The following is a 23,684-nucleotide window of genomic DNA, read 5'->3' on the forward strand; positions in this document are numbered from 1 at the left end:
CTCTCTCATTCTCTCTCTCAAATAAATAAATAAATAATAAAAATAAATAAATAAAAAAAATAAATAAAACTTCCCTGGTGGGGGCGCCTGGGTGGCTCAGTTGGTTAAGCGACTGCCTTCGGCTCAGGTCATGATCCTGGAGTCCCGGGATCGAGTCCCGCATCGGGCTCCCTGCTCAGCGGGAAGCCTGCTTCTCCCTCTGACCCTCCCCGCTCTCATGTGCTCCCTCATTCTCTCTCAAATAAATAAATAAAAATCTTTAAAAAAAAAAAAAAAAAAAGAACCTCCTCCATAATGTCCACTCGTGGATTGTGATGACAGAATACCAGCAGTTAAAGCCCTGGGGACCCACCCCACCCAGCTTCCAGGGTTCCTGGGCTCTGCTCTAGCTTTCCTCGTCCTGGACAAACTGCTGGGCAGGCCCGGGCCACCTGGTGGCTCCCCTGCGGAACTGCACCCTACTTTCTGCAGGTCTTGCAGGCCAAGGAAATGATTGGGCGAAGGCCCAGCTTTGTGCCCCTGCTCCCTGTCCACTCCTTCACCAGCAGCCTTTCCTCGTCTCCTCCCTTCCGGGACCCCTGCCACTCCGCAGGGCCACTGGCCTGCACCTCTGGGCACTTGTGTCCTCTCCCTCCTACTGAGTAAAGCAAAGTGGTCATTACCAAGTGGAATAACAAAGACCTCACTTTGCCCACTCCATGATCTAAGGGACCTTCTCGGTGTGGTCCACAGAAAGCCAAGCAGTGGGCTGAGGGTGAAGGCAAAGGGGGAGGGGGACAGCTGTCCACAAAAGAACCCAGAGACCTGCCTGGTAGCAGGGTTCACAAAACTGCCCTAAAGCAGAGAGTAAAACACTTTGTCTACAGTTTGTAGGACTTGCTTGGGACCTTGAAGCACAGGTCAGCACGGTCCTATGTCACAACAAATCTGTCAAGGCCAACACTACCAGAGACCTCAGAGACCTCAGGGTCTGAGGACCTTTCCTTGTCTCACCCCGCTGCACCTCGGGTGCTTCCAGGAGTTTCTGAGGGTCATATTAACTAAAACTTATACTCAAAACCAGATGTAACCTTTAAGCACACTATTTGCCTATGGTTTTTACAGTAAGAGAGGAAATCAGAAGAATGATAAAATCTAAACAGACTAATTTTCATAAGAAAAAAGAAAGTGTCAAAGAGCTACCTCCAAAACACCTGGCACGAACAGTCACGGGCAAATTCTACCAAATATGTAAAAGAGTAAATGATCCTAATATTATTACATGTTCTAGTACATGTGCTGCCAAAGCGACCACTCTATTACATTGTTCTAAAGTTTAGTAGAGGAAAACTTCTTAATTCTTCTTATGGAGCAAATAAATCTTTGATAACAAAACACGACCAAAGATGGCATGCACCCATGCATACATACACACGACAGTTCAAATTATTTATGCAAAATAAAACACTAGCAAACAGAACCAAGCCGAACATTAAAAGAAGCATGACCAAATGGAGTTTCTTCCAGGAATGTAATACTGGCTCAATATTAAGAAGCCTATTAATGTATTTTTTCACATTAAAAGATCTCAGGATGAAAAATCGTAGCATCATCTCCATTGACACTGAAAAGGCATTAGACAAAATTCAACCACCAATCTTAGATAAAAACAAATAAACAAAAAAACCACCACTGAACAAAATAAGAATCAATGGTGTGGGAGAGCATCTGAAATGGTTCCCAATGAGACCCACCTCCAGATACTCCTGCCTTGGGTACCCGGGTACCCCCACCCCTTGAGTGTGGGCTGGGCTCAGCGACTCGCTTCTAACAGGATATAGCAAACATGATAGGATGTCACCGCCATGACTGGGTTATACAAGACTGTGACTTCCACCTTGTTTGCACACACTGTGACCGTGGCTGTGGAAGACTGTGAAGCAGGTGGCCCAGCCAAACCATGCCTGGATTGCTGACCAGAGAAGCTATGAGATCATGCATGTGTGGTGCTTTACACCAGTAAATGTGGGGGTATTTTAAGGCGGCAAGGCATAAAGCACAGGGCAACAGCGCCAAGTGTCACCTGGGAAGTGTAGGGATGACCACAGACATGGACGTAGGACGTGGAGTACCTGTTGAGCAGTCCATGTGTGTCAGCCCCAGATCACTGGCAGCTTTCATTTTCTTAGCGGTGTGCTCTGAGGTAGTGGGTGAGACCAGAAGGCTTGTGGTAGAGAAACAGGAAGCATCGATACCGAGGCTACCGTCTGGGGCGTGTTCAGCCTGCTCCATCTTCCTTTTCCGAGAGGGCAGAGCAATGGAAGAGGGGGTCACTGCCAATGCAGTCTGTGCTCTCCCGAGCAGATGGCAGCCAGGAATGGAGTGCTGGAGCAGGAAATGGTCGATCCGGGCCTTCAGGGAGGGGTGAGGCAGGGGCTGGGAGTGCGGAGTAAAGGCCACCCCCGTGAAAGGGTCGCTGGGCACTCGGCCCCACGCAGCTTCGCTGCGGTTACACTTCTCCAGCGTGCTCTGGTCGATGACCTTGCCTGAGGGCAGCAGCATGGGGCAAGGCATGATCTCCAGGGTGATGGGATCCAGGAACTCCTCAGGCACATCCCGAATTACCTCGGCTAGCTCCTGCAGGCTGGAGGGGGCCTGCTGGCCCTCAGACAGGCCTGCGGCATCGCAGTCACTCTCCATGGGCAAGGCTGGGGCCTGCAGAGCCAAGTCCTGAGGGAGGCTCTCGGAGGCAAGCAGCAGGACACTGTCTATCACCTCCTGAGAGCAGGTTTTAGCTGGCTGACCCCACACTTCCAACCGTTTGATGCAAGGGATACCGCTGCCTGTCACGTGGGTGATACAGATCTTGAGATGGGCCACATGGCTAAGAGAAAGAGCCCCTTTATTCCAGAGCTCCTGTGCCACAACAGCGGGAGAGGGGAGCGTGGCTTCCATTGGGCCAAAAGGTGGCCTGGCCTTGAAGCCCCTGTGGCTAAACACCACTTGGCTCTGGTTTTTCAGTAAGACTTTGCCTACCAAGGTGAATGCCTCCTTGTCCGGCATGGATGGCTCGGCTGGGCCCGGGGTCCGGCACTCGGGGGCATTCCAAGACGCTCTGCTGGATGAGGCGGATGTGTACATTTCCAGGCCTGTGACATTCTGGCCTCCCCCAGCTGTGAGGTCTATGTTAATCCTACAGATTTCCACACTGAAGGGAAAGGAAACTGTCACATAGACTGGTGGCTTAATGAAATACTCTGTCCTAAAACCATGACTTCTCTTTGTGAGGTCTTCAGAGATGAGATTTTCTACTTCATAACCATCAGCTGATATCTAAAGTTAATGACAAATATGAGATGCATTCATTTGATGAGATCCAAATGAAGACAACCAGTTTTCAAGAACTTGCCACTTCTAAGAAAATTATTTAAAGAAAGTATTAAGTTCCTCATTTAAAATGCCCCCTATCACACCGAATTCTCCTGTGTTTTTTTTTTGCGGGGGGGAGGCACTCAAGATCAGGTCAAAGGCCGAGGGCAACTTGTTCCTAAGTACTGCCTATTCTTAAAAAATACGAACAAGGGGCCCCTGGGTGGCTCAGTCAGTTAAGTGGCTGCCTTCGGCTCAGGTCATGATCCCAGGGTCCTGGGATCGAGCCCCACATCGGGCTCCATGCTCAACGGGAAGCCTGCTTCTCCCTCTCCCACTCCCCCTGCTTGTGTTCCCTCTCTCGCTGTGTCTCTGTCAAATAAATAAGTAAAATCTTAAAAAAAAAAAAAAAATACGAACAAAACTCTGCTCAACCCAACCAAAAATCCCTGCAAAATAATGTCTCTGAGAAAAAAAGGGCTGATATAATAGTGTTTTTCTTTTTATTTCAGAGGATGAAACCAGAGAGATTTAGGGGGAAACAAAGATGTTCACTAAAGTTCTTAATTTTGTATTTGGACTCTAACCAATTATAAGTTTCCCTAGCAAGGCACAATGAACAATCTTCTTGTAAATCTTTGATTGTTGGAACTTGGTTAAAAAAAGGTGTGTTCAGAAACAAGGACTATAAGACTACGGGAAATCTAGAACAGTGAATATGCTATGGGGTGGGAATGTGAGTAATTTTTTCCCCTCTTAAATTTCCAGTATTTGTTATAACTGGTAGAGATCTTTTTTTTTTTTTTTTAAGATTCTATTTATTTATTTGACAGAGAGAGACACAGTGAGAGAGGGAACACAAGCAGGGGAAATGGGAGAGGGAGAAGCAGGCTTCCCGCTGAGCAGGGAGCAGGGAGCCTGATGCGGGGCTTGATCCCAGGACCCTGGGATTATGACCCAAGCGGAAGGCAGACGCTTAACGACTGAGCCACCCAGGCACCCCACCCAGGCGCCCCACAGGTAGAGATTTTAAGATACAGGTACCCCCCCATCTGAAAGCTCACATCACACCCCTTTGCTTTTATGAAAGACCTACATTAGCACCTGTTTTTACCAACCAAAAGAAATCCAGAGAGAATTTTTGCTTTTACAAAGAAAAGTCATTATCACCCTAACATAGGTCTTTCGTAAAAGCAAAGTGGCCTAAGGTGAACTTTCGGAAGGCAGGGGACAATCTTCATTTTACGCCATTTCAGCTTATGAAAGGTTTCATAGGAATGTTCTTCTCAGATGGCAGGGGGAAATTGTGTCTCTGTTGGCAGAAATCAGTTTCACAATCTGGGAACCTGAAATAGTATGCTGTGTGCAGAAGGTCCAAATCAGGGGAGGGTTCAGATCTCCCCTTGCAGTTTCCTTACTCCTTGCTCCGGGCTGTGGAAAGATACCCTCCTTTGCACAAAAAGGGAAGCAGCTTAATTCAAATAATAAAGAAGGAATCCAAATAACAAATACAAGCCATCATTTCTAGTGTGGGAAGTAAGCGGGAAGAACGGCAGGGGAGAGACAGTATCTCTACCTTCACTAGGACTTTGAGCGGAATTAAATTTTATCATCAGAGGGAAGAGCACAATGAATACGACCCTCCAGAAAATGAGCTACAGCTCACCTTCTAACAGTGCTGTATGATTCTGGATGTGGGGCCTGACCCATGCTTACCTAAGTATCACCTGGTGGGATCTAAAACAGAGAAGGTGAAAGCACATCACACCTCCACACACACAAGGCAGGAATGGGGAAAAACATGGGAAGTAGCCATCGTATATTTATGTGCATACACTTGTTTTGTTTACCTTGTTGCAATAAATTCTTGGTCTGAACTGTGGGAGGCAAAGATTGATGACCATCTTTGTGGCTGAAAGGGTAGCTTCCAAGCATCAGAAATAGCCTTCAATAAAAAACAAAACTTGGTATTAGACAAGTTAAAGTTCAATTCTAAACTTTTAGGAGTTGATTCCTAAGGGAAGAGAATCAAACAGGGTAACAAAGACTTCCATGCACATGAGAATGGTCTCATCGTATCATACATGTAATGCTAAGGAAGAATGAGTCACCGAAAAATTGCAGAGGAGCTTTTTTTTAAGTTTTATTTATTTAAGTAATCTCTACCCCCAACGTGGGGCTCAAACTCACAATCCCGAGATCAAGAGTCTCACGTTCCACCGACTGAGCCAGCCAGGCACCCCGATAGAGGGGCTTTGTCTTGCACCCTGAGCAGGTTGGCCAAGACTGCTGGTTCTCTGTCTGACAGCTGGACCCAGTGGAGGCAAGGGCCTGTCAGCTCTGCAAGGGGCTCCCCACGGGAAAGGGAGGGTCAAAAGTGGCAGAGCATAGAGAATAGAACTACTCAGCCAGAGGGTTCCGAATGGAACAGGTCACAGAATATAATCAGAGTGCTAGGTATCTTTGTCATTTAACACCTGTCAATGCAATTGCATTTTCTTATTAAAACAAAAAATTAGAAGAGTCCAAAACACCATCATTGAGAAACAGAAAATCTTAGACTTGGAAAGCACCGTAAAAGGACATCTAATCCAAACAGCAATTTAATGACGAATGTCCAGGCTGGGGGAAATGGGTGAAGCTGGTCACAAGGTACTAACGTGTAGTTATAAGCTCTGGGGAGGAAATGTACAGCATGATGACTATAGTTAACACTGTATTGTATATCTGAAAGCTGCTGAGAGTAGACCTTAAAAGTTCTCATCACAAGGAAAAAAGCTGGAACCATGTGAGGTAATGGATGTTAACTAAACTGACTATGGTAAGCATTTTGTATTATATACAAATATTGAAATCATTATGTGGTACATCTTAAACTTATTCAATGTGATATGTCAATGAATAGCTCAATAAAACTGGAAGAAAAACAAAGATCAATGTCCAAAAGCCTTTGGTATTCTTTGTACAGAAGCAGGGAAACCACTAGAAATAGCCCTCCTAGCAGCAGGGCTTGCCAATGGCTCTGAACTCCTTGGGTGAGGCAAGCCAGGCATTCTATGTTTTTCTATCTGGCAGACAAGACAACAAAAACTGTCAGCCCGACAGGGACGGGGTTACCCTCTCGGGTCTGTGTTATCATGATCGGTAGGTACTTTCGGCTCAGGTCATGATCCCGGGGTCCTGGGATCGAGCCCCACTTCGGGCTCCCTGCTCAGTGGGGAGTCTGCTTCTCCCTCTGCCTCTGTGATCTCTCTCACTCCTGCTTTCTCGCAAATAAAATAAAATCTTAAAAAAAAAAAAAAAAGAGGGAGATGAATCTGATGATGTAGAAAACCCTTGGCCTGAAGTCTCCTATTCTTTGTGAACCTGTGTTGAAATTCTTAGTACTTCACACTTTGTGAGGCATGCATGCCCATCTCTCTGTCAGAATATTCTAGAATCTGGCCTGGAATCAACATGGACTAGTTTATAGAATTCTTTTTTTCTCCCCCCGGGGAAGACTGTGTTAACAACGTTTCTGGCTTCTGACACTTCTCTTGTTCTCCACAACAACTCAAAAATGAGTGTATGAGGAACTGCACCTGCAAATGTTCTCAGGGCCCTTATATATGCCCCCTCTGGGCCAGGAAACCAGAACATATTCAGAGTAGCACTGCCCTCAGTTCTCCTGCCCAATTAGGGCAGTGGCTTCTTGTTAAGTCTTTTGGTTTTGTTGTCAATGTACAATTAAGCCATTGCCTTTAATTGAATATGGAAGCAGTAAAATGAATATAAAGCCCGGACCAAGGAAACGAAACACTTCTTCTGGAAAAGCCAGCCTAAAATGCCCCAAGAAGACCGATGACAGTGACACAGGTGGTGACATAACAGATGTGCGAGTGTGGGCAGGGCTGGCCCTGAGCCAACGCGAGGTCAGCCATTGCTGCAGGCCATCCAGACCTCGGGCTTTGTCCTGATGGGACGGGGCTTTGCTAGGAACAAGCAAGGAGACCGAAACTGTGTCATTACATCAAAATGCTGAGAGGTAGGTGAGATGAGTCAGATAAAGGGCCCCAGGTCTGCAATCACCTCCACCCCACCGTCCACTTCTTAGGCCTTTTCTCTCTCCGACTTTCAGGGACAAAAACAAACCCACAGAGAAACACTGTCAGCTCCTTAAAGTGTGGATCTGATTTCCCAGCGGGAGGCACTGATTTCACTAACCTTTACCTTCTTCCTATCTCCTTGTTATCTTCTTGGGACACTTCATACTGTGGGCTTCTAACTTTCATTTATTCTACACATCATGACATTCATTTCTCTGAAAACTTAAATGCCAGGACCAGAACAAGTCGGGCAGGGGTCCTCTGGAAGCCACGATGAAGGGCTTACCTGTGAGTATGAAGCCAAATGGAAAAGTCTTCAAATACTATCCGAGGACCCAACTCAATCATAAATGGCAGCGTGAAATGAGGTTGCCCAGAAGTGACCGCCCTCAGGACTACTGTGCCCTTTGCCTTTAACCCTGGCTCAGCTATCACCCGATACCTGCTCCCGCGGTCGGACTGGAGAGGTGACCTGGATGAGGGCAAGCCAAAGGGCTTCCAAACTTCAGCTACCTCATAACTTTAAAAATCCCCCTTCAGACACCTGAGAGGGGAGACTGACTGTCCCTCCAACCAGCAGGATAAGATACAAGGTTTTATCTGCACCGTGTCATAGCAACACAAACAACTCCTAGTGAGTCATGAGACAAGGACCCTCCAGTAGCAAAACACAACTCCAGCTAGAAAGACACATACATAAGATGGCTTAGAGAAGGCCATCAGGGATTTTATTCAGTTTTAATCTTACTAACTGGTTAGCCCTCAAGTGGATACTAATGTCTTTAGTTTGCAGATGAAGACACTGTGGCTTAAAGAGAGGTGAAGCCAGCTTCTAAACCTTCCAAACCACTCTGGTTACTATCTACTTGGACACCATTTACCTTGAAGGATTTACTAGGAATTTTTTTTTTTTTTTTAAGATTTATCTATTTGAGAGAGAGAGAGTACATGGAGGGAGCGGCAGTGGGAGAGGATCTTCAAGCAGACTCCCCACTGAGTGTGGACCGCCCCCCCCAAGCATGGAGCCCGACATGGGGCTAGATCCAGTGACCCACGAAGTCATGACCTTAGCCAAAACCAAGAATCGGATGCTTAACCGACGGACCACCCAGAAGCCCCTTACCAGGAACTCATATGGACACTTAACAACTTTATTTTTTTTCCCCTCTTACTTAGGTCAGACTTTCATACCATTCATTTTTAAAAAATCTATTCTCCCAAACCTAAATTAATGTGGCTATCCTCTACAATGCAGAAATTTGGAAACCTTGACCGTGACTGCCCCTTCCAACATGTATTGGATCAAGCCTCAAGCTGTTTTTTTAGGAAAATCTTTAGATATGCTAGCTCTCTACTCAAGCATCTTACCTCGTGAGTCTTCTCAACCTTCCTAAGAGGTTGTTAATACCATTAGCCAAATATTAAAGCGTATGGACCTACATCTGACCAGACGTAGTTCACTTGTTCACAGCCCTTACCAAAATCTAATTTGAGAGAATATTTATGGAGACTGTTCAGTCCATCCACATTAAATTCTTTGTAACGCGAGTCTAAATGGCACCTCTTTTTCCTGCGCCCCACCCCCCCACCAGACTGCTGCATTCATATCCCACACCACCATCTCACAGGCTTCTTAGCAGTGTGGATCCTCAGCTGTAGCAAAGATAAATGTAACATGCTGATAAAAATTTAGTGGCCTATCTGTGAAAATTCACAGGACACCAGGGTAGCACGACACATCACCTGGGAATCGTAACTGTAGTCTCTATAACATAACCTCCCCCTGAGCTGCTCCTCAGGGCAGTGTACTGGACCATCCTCATGTTCAAATCCCATACACAGCCATCATCACACTCCTGGAACCGCTGCAAATAGCTTTACCAACTACTGATTTTTTTGTGTGGCGCATTAGCAAGGAATTTCATAAGAAGCACCTCTGTGAAGCTGGCTCCTGTTTTATTAGGTTGTTAAGAGGATCATTCTTTACTCTGGATGGTATCCTCTTCGAAACCCATGAGAAAATTTTTGGTCTCAGTACTAGGAAAAGTTGTTTCTTCCGATCAACTCAATATTTTATGGTATGAATATGAATCATATAAATTGATCATGATCCTTTCTTTATTTTGGCTGCTGGAAAGCTCAGAATAAATCTGTGGCCCATCCCTCCAGATTTCTCTTTGCCTGAATTCTTCAGTTATTTTTATGCCATAGTGTGTATATATTTTGAAAGCTACCTTAAAATCATTATGGAACAAGACAGAGTAAAATTAACAAACCACTCTCCTTCTGGTAGACATTTAGGTTGCTGGCAACTTTTTACTATTACAGTATTAAGATAAAAATCTTGGGGAACCTGGGTGGCTCAGTCGGTTAAGCACCTGCCTTTGGCTCAGGTCATGATCCTAGTGTCCTGGGATCGAGCCCCCCATCAGCCTACCTGCTCAGCGGTGAGTCTGCTTCTCCCTCTCCCTCTGCCCCTAACCCCCCTTCCCGCTCATGCTCTCTCTCTTGCTCTCTCTCTAATAAATAAATAAAATCTTAAGGAAAAAAACCCCATAAAAATCTTAAGTCAATTTTTGTCTTAGTACAATTTTGACTTTTTTTCTTAAGGAGTCCTACATGTCTCTTGTTAAGGTGGCTATTTATTAATAGGATCCTTTTATCTCATTAATTATTCTAACCAGTTTTGCTATATAGAGGAAACTTTTTCACTTGGGTATCTATAGTATGTTCAGCTGTCTTATTAAATCAATTGATTTTAACAGATTTTCAGTTGTTTTTTTAGGGGGGGTTTCTACAATCTCAATAATGAGAGCCTCTTTCTCAAAACGGTAACCCTTTTGTCTCTCATCTTCATTAGCTAGAACTTCCAGAATTATATGAAATAATAATAGAGTTACCATGCTTGTTTTGTTCCATTAGAAAATGGTTCTAGTGTATCATTTCTGAAATAATGCTGATTGAAATATTCTTTTTATGTTAATAAAGCATTCTAATTTTCAGAGTTTTCTGAAAATCAGGGATAGGCTTTGAATTCTGATTTTCTCTATATATTGAGTTTTATTATTTTTCTTATCTGACAGACTAATGAGAGATAGCACATTTTTCTAATTTTAAACCATCCTTTTATTCCTAGATAGGCTCTATTTGGTTGTGGCAGATTGTTCTTTAAATGTTTTTCAAATTCTACTGAATTTGATTGCTCCTATCTAATTTTAGACGAGATGTTATTGCACATTCATATAACATTTATAAGCCCTGTGCTAGACACTGGAATACAGAGATAAAAATGAAATGGTCAGGTGGTGAAACTATTCTGCGTGATACCGTAATGATACACTTGTGACATTAGGCATTTGTCAAAATCCACAGAACCATACAACACAGTGATCCTTAATTTACATGAACTTCAGTTAATTATAATGTTTCGATATTGGCTCACCAATTATAACAAATGTATCACACTAATGCAAGATGTTAGTATTAGAAGAAATGGTATGCAAACAAGAGGAGGTATACGGGAACTCTCCATATTATCTGCTCAATTTCTCTTAAACCTAAAACCACTCTAAAAAATTAAAGCCTATTTTTTTCATTTTAAAATTTTTTGAAGATTTTATTTATTTATTTGAGAGAGAGAGAGAGAGCACGAGAAGAGGGGTGGGGCAGAGGGGGAAGCAGACTCTGCACGGAGCAAGGGAGCCCGATGTGGGGCTCAATCTCAGGACCCCAGGACCATGACCTGAGCCAAAGGCAGTTGCTTAACCAACTGAGCCACCCAGGCGCCCCTTAAATCTTTTTCTTTTAACATTTTTTTAAGTAATCTCCATACCCAACAAGGGGCTCCAACTCACAACCCCGAGATCAACAGTCACATGCTCTACCAACTAAGCCAGCCAGGCACCAATTAAAAAAAAAAAAAAAAAGCCTATTAATAAGAAGAATTGGGGGTAGTGACTGAAACAACTTAAACAACTGGAGATCAAGCTGAAACGAATGAATGTGCCATGGAAGAAGAGTGGCAGATCCTTTTGAAAACATCTTACAAATGACAGTATCTGTTTCTTTGGCAAATAGTGACGTCCAAACACTAGGATTCTCTAGGATTCCGTCAGCATTCAAGGACGTTATGTGATCTTATCACCTCTCGGGTTCCAACACCCCTGATCTTTTAAGGTCAAGGGCCTCCTGCCTTAATGCTTAATCCAGAAAAAAAGAATGGCTCAGCTCAACATATGAAAATGCAGACAGCCTCACCCAGGAAGACTCTCCTCAGCCCTGCCTGGGAAATGGCCATGTTACCTGAACTCCTGCAAATACTTAAAGTATTTACTTATACATTTATTTCCGTAAATACTTAAAAATGAGAGCCTCCTTTTCCAGAGTTGGGATCTAAGTACAAGAGAGACTGGGTCTGAGTATAAACTGAGGGCCATGGATCATGGCTGAGGTGCTCTGCAGTTCAGAGAAGTCGCCTGGAGCCAGATAATCGAGGCATTATAAGACAGCAAGATAATACAGGTTTATAAGCGCGTCGATTTATTAGAGATTTTTTTTCCTTTCTTAAAGGAAGTATTTCAGATAAAAAGGTAAAGAATATAGTAAACACTCTTATACCCACCACCTAGCTTTAGCAGATGTGAACATTTTGCCAGGTTTGCTTCTCATTTCAGTGTTAAGAAAAAACTGAAAAGATACAAACAAAACCCACACTAATCCTTATTTCTTCTCCTTTTTTACCAACAGGCGAACTCTGTCTGAAGTTGGGGTCTCTCATTTGATTCAGTATTGAGTATGTGTGTATCTATAAACAATATGCACTGGTCTTATGTATTTTTAATGTACCTTCATGATATTACACCATGCCCATCATCTCACAACTGGCTTTTCCATTCAGCATTATTATTCTAAGGTTTCCCATGTTGAAATGTCGGTATCTAATTTATTCATTTTAACTTCTCCATAATATTCAATTGCAGGACTAAAAACAGTTTATTTTTCCATTGCCCTATTACATATGTTGTTTGTAATTTTTTTACTATGAAAAAATGCTGTAATAAATATTCTCTACAAGAGTCTTGTGAAAAAAAAAAAAAGAAAGAAGAAAAAGAAAAAAATAAATAAATGAAATGGTCCTGTCCGCAAGTCTTGAGGATGATGGACCTCCTTCCAACAGTGACTATGGAATAGAAAAGTTTGCAACAGAGCTCTCTGCAAATGGCATTCAGAGTAGGGAAGGATGGCCTAAGTGAATGTTTTTTCAATCTGTGGTTTTGAAATCAAGTTATGGGTTGAAAAAGAAATATTAACTGAAAGAGAAGATAAAATATCAAAATGCACACAATATGGACATTATTTCATGAAACTTTTTTTTTTTTTTTTAGGATTTTAAGAAATCTCTACACCCAACGTGGGGCTTGAACTCACAACCCAGAGATCAAGTTGCATGCTCCACCGACTGAACCAGCCAGGTGCCCCTAGTGTATGAAACTTTTGCTTCAGTTTTATCCAAATACATATAACAAATTATATCCTAGGACCAATATAAAATTCCTTATTGTGGCTCTTGATAGAAAAAAAATGGAAAAATACTGGCCAAAAGTATACCCAGAGAATTCAGGGAAGAATGCACAGGAGTAATGTTTGAAATGGAGACAACGAAGACATATGCCTGACCTCATGGACAACTCTGAAATGGGACAGATACTACATACTAATGGTACAATGGACAATATGTACTTGACTATGGGAGTCAGGCAGCAAGAACAGGAACAGGGGAAAGACACAAGGGACGGGGACCAGTAATAGCCAATGCATAGAGATGGGACAGTGAGGCTGGTTTAGAAAATGCTGAATATACCACTTAGCTTCTTAGAACGAGAGGAGGAGACAGGGATGGAAACGCAGATGCAGATGGGGGAGGGCCTTGAATGTTAACGCCAAGGGGCTTGAGACTACTTTACCTATGGTCTGAGGTAGTGTTTTTCTCCCAAATTGCAGATCAAGAATCAAGAACTCACATTACTGAGACATAACCAGAGTTTTTTTTTTTGTTTTTTTTTTAATTAAGTAGAATAGAGTCAGAGTATACCATACATAAGGACGGGAAGTGTTTTGTGAAACCTGTGAATATAATTGAAACTATATTTCTATCTATCTATTATTCTGGGTTGTTTAATCTCTACGCTTCACGTGGGGTTCAAACTCACAGCCCCAAAATCAAGAGTCACATCCTCTACCAACTGAGCCAGCACCATTAGTCTAGGTTTTGATGTAAAAGACATTTCTTACTGAGGACTGTGATAAAAGAAAGTTTGAAAGCTACTGGTCAGAAGGAAGTCATAGAAAGCTTCTAACCAGGGAAAGAAATGACACTAATGAAAAGCCTGCCATTAACTGCCCAGATGACAAAGCAATTCTGAACCACTTAGAGGCAATTCACCCTTCAAGGGGTTCCCGCTATCTTTTTTGTACTACATGAGGGGCTATCTTTGCAAATGGCTTCCTGAAGGCATCAAAGTACACACTACTAAGAAATATACTAGCAATCTCAATTTCTCCCTGGGCATTTTCTTCCTTTAATTATTTTTTCTTTTTAAAGATTTTATTTATTTATTTGACAGAGAGAGAGAGACAGCGAGAGAGGGAACACAAGCAGGGGGAGTGGGAGAGGGAGAAGCAGGCTTCCCGCAGAGCAGGGAGCCCGATGCGGGGCTCAATCCCAGGACCCTGGGATCATGACCTGAGCTGAAGGCAAACGCTTAATGACTGAGCCACCCAGGCACCTCCTCATTTTTTTCTTTTTGAGGGAGGGGTATCCTTAAAGAGGAGGAAGGAGGAAAATGAACTATGTATAACATATTACTGTCTCACAAGGATTTCAAAACTACCTTCAAGGAAATTTTTTTTTTAAAGTAAATTACCCCCAATGTGGGGCTCAAACTCATGACCCTGAGATCAAAGTCGCATTCTCTACCGACTGAGCCAGCCAGGCGCCCTGAAAAGATCTTTTACTTTTATTTATTTATTTATTTTATTTTTATTTTTTTTAAAAAAAATCTTTTAAAGATTTTAATTAAACTTTTTAAGATCACTGCAGATTCACATGCAGTTGTAAGAAACAATACAGAGATCCCATGTACCCTTTAACCAGTTTCCCCCAAAGTTAACCCTTGCATAGCTACTACACATCCTGTCACCAGCAGGAAGTTGACAATACAATCCATGATCTTATCCAATTTCCCCAGTTTACACGTACTCATGCACATGTGCCTGTGGATTCAATTCTATGCAATGTTATCATATGTATAGATTTGTGTAATCACTACCACAGTCAAGACAGAGAACAGTTCCATCACAAGGATCTCCGGTACTGTCCTCTAAGAAGCCTTTTATTTTATTTTTTTAGATTTTGTTTTTTATTTTTTTTTGAGAGAATGAGAGAGAGAAAGAGAGAGCGAGAGCACATGAGAGGGAGGAGGGTCAGCAGGAGAAGCAAGACTCTGCGCTGAACAGGGAGCCCGATGTGGGACTCGATCCCGGGACTCCAGGATCATGACCTGAGCCGAAGGTAGCCGCTTAACCGACTGAGCCACCCAGGCGCCCCAAAGCCTTTTATTTTAAAGATTTTATTTTTAAGTAATCTCTATACCCAATGTGGGGTTTGAACTCACAACCCCAAGATCGAAAGTCGGGTGCTCTACCCACTAAGCCAGTCAGGAGTCCCCAAATCCAAACACCCTATTACCACGTTAAGTCTTCAAGTTCTTTACCCAGATCTAAGGCAAGAATGAGGTGCCCGGGGTCAACTGAAGAGTCCAGTGAATCCCACTACCCACACTGTAAGAAACACTTGAGTTGGGGCACCTGGGTGGCTCAGTCGTTAAGCATCTGCCTTTGGCTTGGGTCATGATCCCGGGGTCCCAGGACTGAGCCCCGCATCGGGCTCCCTGCTCAGCGGGAAGCCTGCTTCTCCCTCACCCACTCCCCTGCTTGTGTTCCCTTTCTCGCTATATCTTTCTCTGTCAAATAAATAAATAAAATCTTAAAAAAAAAAAAAAACACTTGAGTGACATGTTTATTCTTGGTGGACCAGACACTTAAATGATAAATATGACTATATACAAAAACTGCAAAACTATATATAAAATTTAAAAAAGACCACAAAAACAGAAGATTATGATCACACATCTGTTAAAAATCTGTATCTAAAGGGGCGCCTGGGTGGCTCAGTCAGTCTGGGCATCTGACTTGATTTTGGCTCAAGTCATTATCTCAGGGTCCTGGAATCAAGCCCCATGTCAGGCTCTATGCTCAGCTGGGAGTCTGCTTGAGGATTCTCTCTCCCTCTCCCTCTGCCCCCCTCCCCATTTGCCCATGCTGTCTCTTAAATAAATAAATATATCTTTTAAAAAAATCTATTATCTAGGAATATGTACACATGAATATTTTGGGAGGTAATGGTGGCCATGCAGAAATTTAAAATATGGAACAGGAGAGTGGTGGGCTACATTTTCCCTTTTGTGTGTTTAAAGTACATATAAGGAGGCGCCTGGGTGGCTCAGATGGTTAAGCGTCTGCCTTCAGCTCGGGTCATGATCCCAGGGTCCTGGGATCAAGCCCCGCATTGGGCTCCTTGCTCGGCAGGGGGCCTGCTTCTCCCTCTCCTTCTACTGCTCCCCCTGCTTGTGCTCTCTCGCTCTGTCAAATAAATAGATAAAATCTTTTAAAAAATAAGTAAATAAATAAATAAAGTACATGTAAGTAGTTAAACAATTGGACTGGGTTCCTGGGGCCACAGGATGATACCAGAGAGGACTGAGGGTGTAGATACAATGCTCAGAGTACTTCTTGCAGTTGACAGTTCCTCCAGGACTGGATGGCCAGATGGAGACAGACCTTTCTCCTCTGCCCACCCCCCACCCCGTATGCAGGCTGATGAAGGGCAAGTGCAAGGGAGGGGCTGAGAAGGGGTCCAGAGTAGGCTGATCGACCATGTGGTCTATCTAGGACTGAGGGTTTTTCCAGAATGTGGAACCTTCTGTGCTAATACCAGAAAAGTCCCAGGCAAACAGGGACAAGTGGGTCATCCTATCTGGAAGGTTTCTATCTGTACTTCTTTGGAGCTTGAAGCTAAGTAAACCTTTTTGTGGTTAAGGACTCAGAACATGTGGGTAGGGAAGTGTGGAGGGATGATTTAGAAGAGAATAAGGTGACCATGACACTTTCTGAACACCTGAGCATCCATCTTCCTTTGGCCTAAAAAGAAGTTGCCATAGCTGAGTTATACAACCTGATTTTTGAGTCTCACAAAAACGTAATGGAAAGTAATTCTGGCAGATACACATACTTTAAAGGCTAGGCTCAAACAGGTTACAGAGGAAAAAAAAGAAGAAAAGATTACCTGTCACATAAGAGAAAAGCATTTAACCTCAGAGTGGGTGGAATACCAATGCACTGAGCAATTTTATAAATTGGGCACTTCAGCTTTTAAAGAAGTACAATACTTCTTATAATTTCTAAATTGAGTTACTTGTCCATCCATGAAAAAATGTGACTTGTGTTCATTTTTCTTAGAGCTGGTTAAAATGAAAGACAGCTGTCCCAGCACATCCCACACAGTCATCCACCAGTGAGAGGCGCACAGAAGACCAGAACACAGGTGTGCACCCAGAAAAGGCTTGCAATCCTATATGCTTGGAGCCCAGTCACCATTCAATGGCTTAATACATGCAAGGCACTCTGCTAGGCACAGGTAGACACAACTTTTACTCTTAAGAAACTCATAGGCTTGGGGCGCCTGGGTGGCTCAGTTGGTTAAGCGACTGCCTTCAGCTCAGGTCATGATCCCAGGGTCCTGCGATCGAGTCCCGTATCGGGCTCCACCTGCTTTGCAGGGAGCCCGCTTCTCCCTCTGCCTGCCACTCCCCCTGCTTGTGCTCTCTCTCTGACAAATAAATAAATAAAATTTTAATAAAAAAATAAAAAAGAAAGAAACTCATAGGCTCAAATCAAGGTACTCTTAAAATTAAGAGACCCACAGTCTCAAAACAAGGAGATGAACAAAGGGTTCTAATACCATTTACTCATTACCTTAACAGCAGGGTCAGCAAAATTCTATGGGAACCCAGGTGAGGCAGCCATGTTCTTCATGTATAAACCTGATCGTTGGACCTTATTCCATCAGTTCTTGCCGCTCTTGAATGCTCAACTTATCTCTGACTACTGACCCTTCCTCAACATGTCTCTTCTGCCCTCAACAGCCCGCTCAAAAAACCTTGCCTTGGTGTTGAGTTTTTCTTACTGTTGCCAATTTAGCAAATAAAAATAAAAACTGCCTACTTGTATCTGAAAATCAGATAAATAACAGATTTTTTTCTTCTAGTGTAAGAATGTCCTGTGTACTATTTGTGACATATGCTAAAAAATTACTTATGCACATTCAGCAAACTAAGAACAGAAAGGAACTTCCTTAACATGATAAAGGGTATTCATGAGAAACCCATAGCTAATATATTCAATGGTGAAAGACTGAAAGAATCCCCCATAAGATCAGGAACAAGAGAAGGATGCCTGCTTCTACCACTTCTATTCAATTTCATACAAGAAACTCTAGCCAGAGCAAGTAGGCAAGAAAAAGAAATAAAAAGGTCTCCAAAGTAGAAAGAAAGAAGGAAAACCACCTTTATCCATAGATTATATGATCCTATATATAGAAAATCCTAAAGAATCAACACACACACACAAAAACTGTTACAGCTAATAAAAGAACTAGGCAGGGGCGCCTGGGTGGTTCAGTCAGTTAAGCATCTGCCTTTGGCTCGGGTCATGATCCCGGGCTCCTGGGATCCAGCCCCACATCAAGCTCCCTGCTCGGTGGGGAGCCTGCCTCTCCCTCTCCCACTCCCCCTGCTTCTGTTCCCTCTCTCACTGTGTCTCTCTCTGTCAAATAAATGGATAAAATCTTAAAAAAAAAAAAAAAAAACTAGGCAAAAAATGCAGGATAAGTAATTCATTTCTAAACATTAGCAATGAACAATTCATAAAGATGTTAAGATAAAAATTCCATTTACAGTAGCATTAAAAAGAATAAAAATACTTAGGAATAAATATAACTGGGGAGGTGCAAGACTTATACACTGAAAACTATAAAATGCTGCTGAAAGAAATTTAAAAAGATATAAATAAATAAAAAGACATCTCCTGTTCATGGATTACAGACTCAGTATTGTTAAGATTGAAAGATGCCAGGGGTGCCTGGCTGGCTCAGTCGGTAGAGCATGTGACTCTTGATCTCGGGGTCATGAGTTCAAGCATAACACTGGGCATGGAGCCTACTTAAAAAAAAAAAAAAAGAGAGAGAGAGAAGAAAGAAAGATGCTAAGCACCATTAGTCACTAGGAAAATACAAATCAAAACCACAATGAGATACCACTTCACATTCACTAAGACAGCTATTAAAAAAGAAAAAAAACAACAACACAGAAAATAACAAGTGTTAGCCAAGACGTGGAGAAAGTGGAATCCTAATACACCGCTGTTGGAAATGTAAAATGGTACAGCCACTGTGGAAAAGTTTGGCAGGGGGCACCTGGGTGGCTCAGTCAGTTAAGCGTCTGGTTTGGAATTGGGTCATGATCCCAGAGTCCTGGGATCGAGTCCCGCATTGGGCTCCCTGCTTAGCGGGGAGCCTGATTCTCCTCCCTCTGCATCTCCCTGCTTGTGCTCTCTCGCTCTCACTCACTCTAAAATAAATAAATCTTTAAAAAAAAAAAAAGTCTGGCAGTTCCTCAATAAGTTAAATATAGAATATATAACCCAGCAACTTCACTCGTAGGTATATACCCAAAGTACTGAAAATAGGCGTTCAAACAAAAATATGCACATGAGTGTTTACAGCAGCACTATTCACAATAGCCAAAAAGTGGAAAAACCCCGGGTCAATCAACTGATGAATGCATAAACAAGATAGGGGATGTCCACACAGTGGACTATTATTTAGCTATACGTAATGAAGAGCTGGCACATGCCATAACATGGGGGAATCTTAGTAACGTTATACTAAGTGTAAGAAGCCATATACAGGGGCGCCTGGGTGGCTCAGTTGGTTCAGCGACTGCCTTCGGCTCAGGTCATGATCCTGGAGTCCCTGGATTGAGTCCCGCATTGGGCTCCCTGCTCGGCAGGGAGTCTGCTTCTCCCTCTGACCCTCCCCCTTCTCAAATGTGCTCTGTCTCATTCTCTCTCTCTAATAAATGAATAAAATCTTAAAAAAAAAAAAAGAAAAGAAGCCATATACAAAAGGTTACATACTACAGAATTCTACTTTTTGGAAATATCTAGAATAGGCAAATCCACAGAGACAGAAAGCAGATTAGTAGTTGCCAGGGTCTGGGGGAGGGAGAAACGTGGAGTCACTGCTTAATGGGTATATGGAGTTTTCTTTTGGGGTGAAAAAATGTTCTTGAACTGGATAGTGGTGGATTGGTTGCACAACAGCATCAATGTACTGTCACTGATTTGCACCCTTAAAAAAAATGGCCAATTTTACCACAAAACATTATCCATTACGTATCTGAAATTCAAATTTAACTAGGCATTCTGTATTTTATCTGGCAATCCTAGCCCCACTCTGTATCCTGCTCAAGGTTCCCCTTCTCTTCAAAGGTTCTCAAGGAACTGCCTCAACATTTGCAACCTGTTCCTTAACTCTCAACATTCAACAGGTGTGCAGTCTGGTTTATGCCCTGACAATCCAATCAAACTGCTATTGTTAATGTCATCAGTGATGTCCAAGTTGCCAACTTTACTGGAGACTTTTGTTTTTGTTTTTTAAAGATTTTATTTATTTGACAGAGAGAGAAAGCGACAGCCAGAGAGGGAACACAAGCAAGGGGAGCGGGAGAGGGAGACTGAGCCACCCAGGCGCCCTGAGATTTTTGGTTCTTGCCATAACTGCTCTCTCCCTAGCAACCGACATGGTGCAAATTCTTTTTTTTTTTTTTTTTTAAGATTTATTTGAGAGAGAGCAAGCACAAGCAGGGGGAGGGGCGGAGGGAGAGGGAGAGGGAGAAGCAAACTCCCTGCTGAGCAGGGAACCCGACCAGGGGCTTGATCCCAGGACCCCAGGATCATGACCTGAGCCGAAGGCAGCCGCTTAACCGACTGAGCCACCCAGGTGCCCAAATCCTCTCCTTTTTGCAATACTCTCCTTTCTCACTGGCTTCTGTGCAGTGAAAGGTTAACTCAGCAGCTTTGGGGTGTTCAAATCCTGCACATTCCAAAAAAACCCTGGCCCTTTGCCAGCTCCTTGGAGCTAATCTCTAAGCCTTTGGAACATCCTTCCTATTAAGACTGTCCGAGGGGCGCCTGGGTGGCTCAGTCGTTAAGCGTCTGCCTTCGGCTCGGGTCATGATCCCAGGGTCCTGGGATCGAGGCCCCCATCGGGCTCCCTGCCCAGCGGGGAGCCTGCTTCTCCCTCTCCCACTCCCCCTGCTTGTGTTCCCTCTCTCGCTGTGTCTCTCTCTGTCAAATAAATAAATAAAATCTTTTAAAAAAAAAAAGACTGTCCGAATAGGGTGCCTGGGTGGCTCAGCCGTAAAGCGTCTGCCTTCAGCTCAGGTCATGATCCCAGGGTCCTGGGATCGAGCCCCGTATCGGGCTTCCTGCTCAGCGGGAAGCCTGCTTCTCCCTCTCCCACTCCCCCTGCTTGTATTCCCTCTCTCGTCGTCTGTCAAATAAATAAATAAAATCTTAAAAAAAAAAAAGACTGTCTGCATATACTGAGACCTTGGCCACACCAGACAGCCTACACTACCAATGTGATTTATGGTAGGAGCCTTGGGCCACGTCAGTTGGACCTCTGAAGGGGGCAGGGACTGGATAGCTAACTAAGGTCAGCCACGTGGGCACTCCATGCCTACTTGACTGACCCCCCATAAAAACTCTGCACAGGCTCCAGTGAACTATCCTGATTGGCAATATCAGTAAATGTTGGCAAACATCATTGCTGGGATGAAATTAAGAGCTGCCCAGGAGTGCCTGGGTGGCTCAGTTGGTTAAGCGTCTGCCTTCGGCTCAGGTCATGATCCCAGCGTCCTGGGATCGAGCCCCACCTTGGGCTCCCTGCTCAGCGGGAAGCCTGCTTCTCCCTCTACCCCTCCACCCTGCTCGTGATCTCTCTCTCTCAAATAAATAAATAAAATTTTGAAAAAAAAAACAAAAAACAAAAAAGAGCTGTCCGTGTGACTGCACTAGAAGAAGACGACTAAAGCTTGTGCCTGGCCTCTCCTAGACTCTACACTATGTGCCTCTTTCCTTTGCTGATTTTAATCTGTATCCTTTCATTGTAATAAACCATAACTGTGAGTATAACAAGCTTTTACGAGTTCTGTGAATCCTTCTAGTGAGGGTGGTATGGGGCCTCTTGACAAACTTGTTACCATTTTCCCTAAGTCTGATTATCTCCTTTTTTTGTCTTTACTCCTGGGTCCCCTTTCCTTCGCCCTCCCTATAAATGCTGGTATTCTACTCTTGGTTATCTTCTCTCCCCTGCTCCACAACTGTAATAACGTCCTTCCCACCTATCCCAGGCAATTTCATTCACTTGTGGTTCTGATTGCCACCTGTCCTCATCCCCATTTGAGACTCCAGCCTGGATATTTCTGCCTGGAAGCTCATCTTAGCATGACCAGGTCAGATTAACCCTCACCCAAACACCTTTCCTGCTTTGGTTCCAGTTTTAGTTTCTGACTCCCTATCAGTGTAGTAGGCACTAAAATCCTCATTCCCAGGGCGCCTGGGTGGCTCAGTTGGTTAAGCGTCTGCCTTCGGCTTGGGCCATGGTCCCAGGGTCCTGGGCTCAAGCCCCGTGTCGGGCTCCCTGCTCAGTGGGGAGCCTGCTTCTCCCTCTCCCTCTGCAGCTCCCCCCGCTTGTGCTCTAATAAATAAAATCTTAAAAAGAATAAAATAAAATCCTCATTCCCTAATCAACCAATTAGCAAGTCTTGCTTTTTTCTGCTTCCAAACATCTCTGAAACTGAGACTTTCCATTCCCATAGTTCTGGCCCTCATTAGCTCTCACCTGAGCTCTTGCACGCATCTGTGAAATATTATCCCTAATATATCTCATGCATCCCTACCCCCAATCTAGTTCTATCCTTTTTACCTAACAGTTCTAAAACATGAATCTGCCCAATTATTCCTACTGAAACTCCTTTAGAGGCACCCCAGCCCCTGTAGACTTAGGCTCTTTAGCAACACTGTAAGTTGTGACCCAGATCTGCTCTCTCTCTACCCACACCCTCTGCCTTCTTTCCACCCCAACTCTCCAGCAATGCCCAACCACTCTAAATTCCCAGAGCATATTCACTAAACATTATCATCTCTATGCCATGACCCATTCTAGGCACTGTAGATAAATTAGTTAACTAGACACAGTTAACTCAAAGGGCTATCTTCCAACAGGGAAAACAGTAAGTAAACAGAGTAATTTCTGATACTGCTGAGTGCAGTGAGGAAAATGAAGCTGAAGATGAGAGAGCGCGATCAAAAGCCAACGGGGATATTGTTTTAGCATGGGCAGGGAAATGGCCTTTGGGAGGAAACCTGAATAATGGTGGCAGGGATCCTTTTTAAAATTCTCAGACCCCAAATGTTTACAAGGTTACTTGTATTAAGTTGCTTACATACATACTGGATCTATATACACAGAATCTGTATGTACAATCTCTTTAGCTTATGGCTCTAATACAACCAAACCTGAAGCCCACTAGACTTCCTATCATGGGAGGTAATGCATTTTCCTTCTTGTCTGAGCTACTTATCATGAAAAACATTCTACCTGGTCATCAGATTTGGGAATCACTGGCTCAAGAGGCACTCATTTAATTCTACTCTTCTAAGTCCAATATTAGGGAGAAAATATTCGGGGGGAAGGGTGGGGAGAGAGTTTATGCAAGAGAAGTAGAAACGCAGAAGAGGGGGGCTGGAGGATGACATTAAGCTCACTAAATCTGAAATGGCTCTTGTAAACAGGAAGAACCAGCAACTAAGGACAACCAACCAAATGTCAATGTGAATGAGATTTTAATTTTAAAGGGAGAAGAAAACATGCATGAGGGAAAAATCCTGAAATGTAAATGAAACTGTAAAAGATTCTTATTTAACTTTATTTAAGTACGCTCCACATCAAACGTGGGGCTTGAACTCCCATGGGGCTTGAACTCATGACCCTGAGATCAAGAGTCACAT

General features: G+C 43.5%; 1 protein-coding gene across 7 annotated transcripts in view; it reads right to left on the bottom strand.

The window, feature by feature from the left end:
- Positions 1–23,684, bottom strand: part of UBOX5 (U-box domain containing 5) — a 34,331-nt gene that overhangs the window by 3,955 nt on the left and 6,692 nt on the right. For 5 of the 7 annotated variants that reach the window (XM_081833110.1, XM_006732271.3, XM_006732270.3 and 2 more), the window contains 2 exons: positions 5,199–5,293; positions 2,112–3,312 (listed from right to left, as the gene is read on the bottom strand). In XM_081833110.1, the coding sequence (XP_081689236.1) occupies positions 2,112–3,312; positions 5,199–5,252 (1,255 nt within the window). In that variant the 5' untranslated portion in view covers positions 5,253–5,293. Of the gene's footprint in view, positions 1–2,062; positions 3,313–5,198; positions 5,294–23,684 lie in introns of all 7 variants that reach the window. The other 2 variants (XM_081833113.1, XM_081833114.1) reach the window with 1 other exon arrangement.

The sequence above is a fragment of the Leptonychotes weddellii genome, chromosome 10 (assembly GCF_054177405.1).
Source record: "Leptonychotes weddellii isolate Sample4059 chromosome 10, ASM5417740v2, whole genome shotgun sequence".
Classification (NCBI taxonomy): Eukaryota; Metazoa; Chordata; class Mammalia; order Carnivora; family Phocidae; genus Leptonychotes; species Leptonychotes weddellii.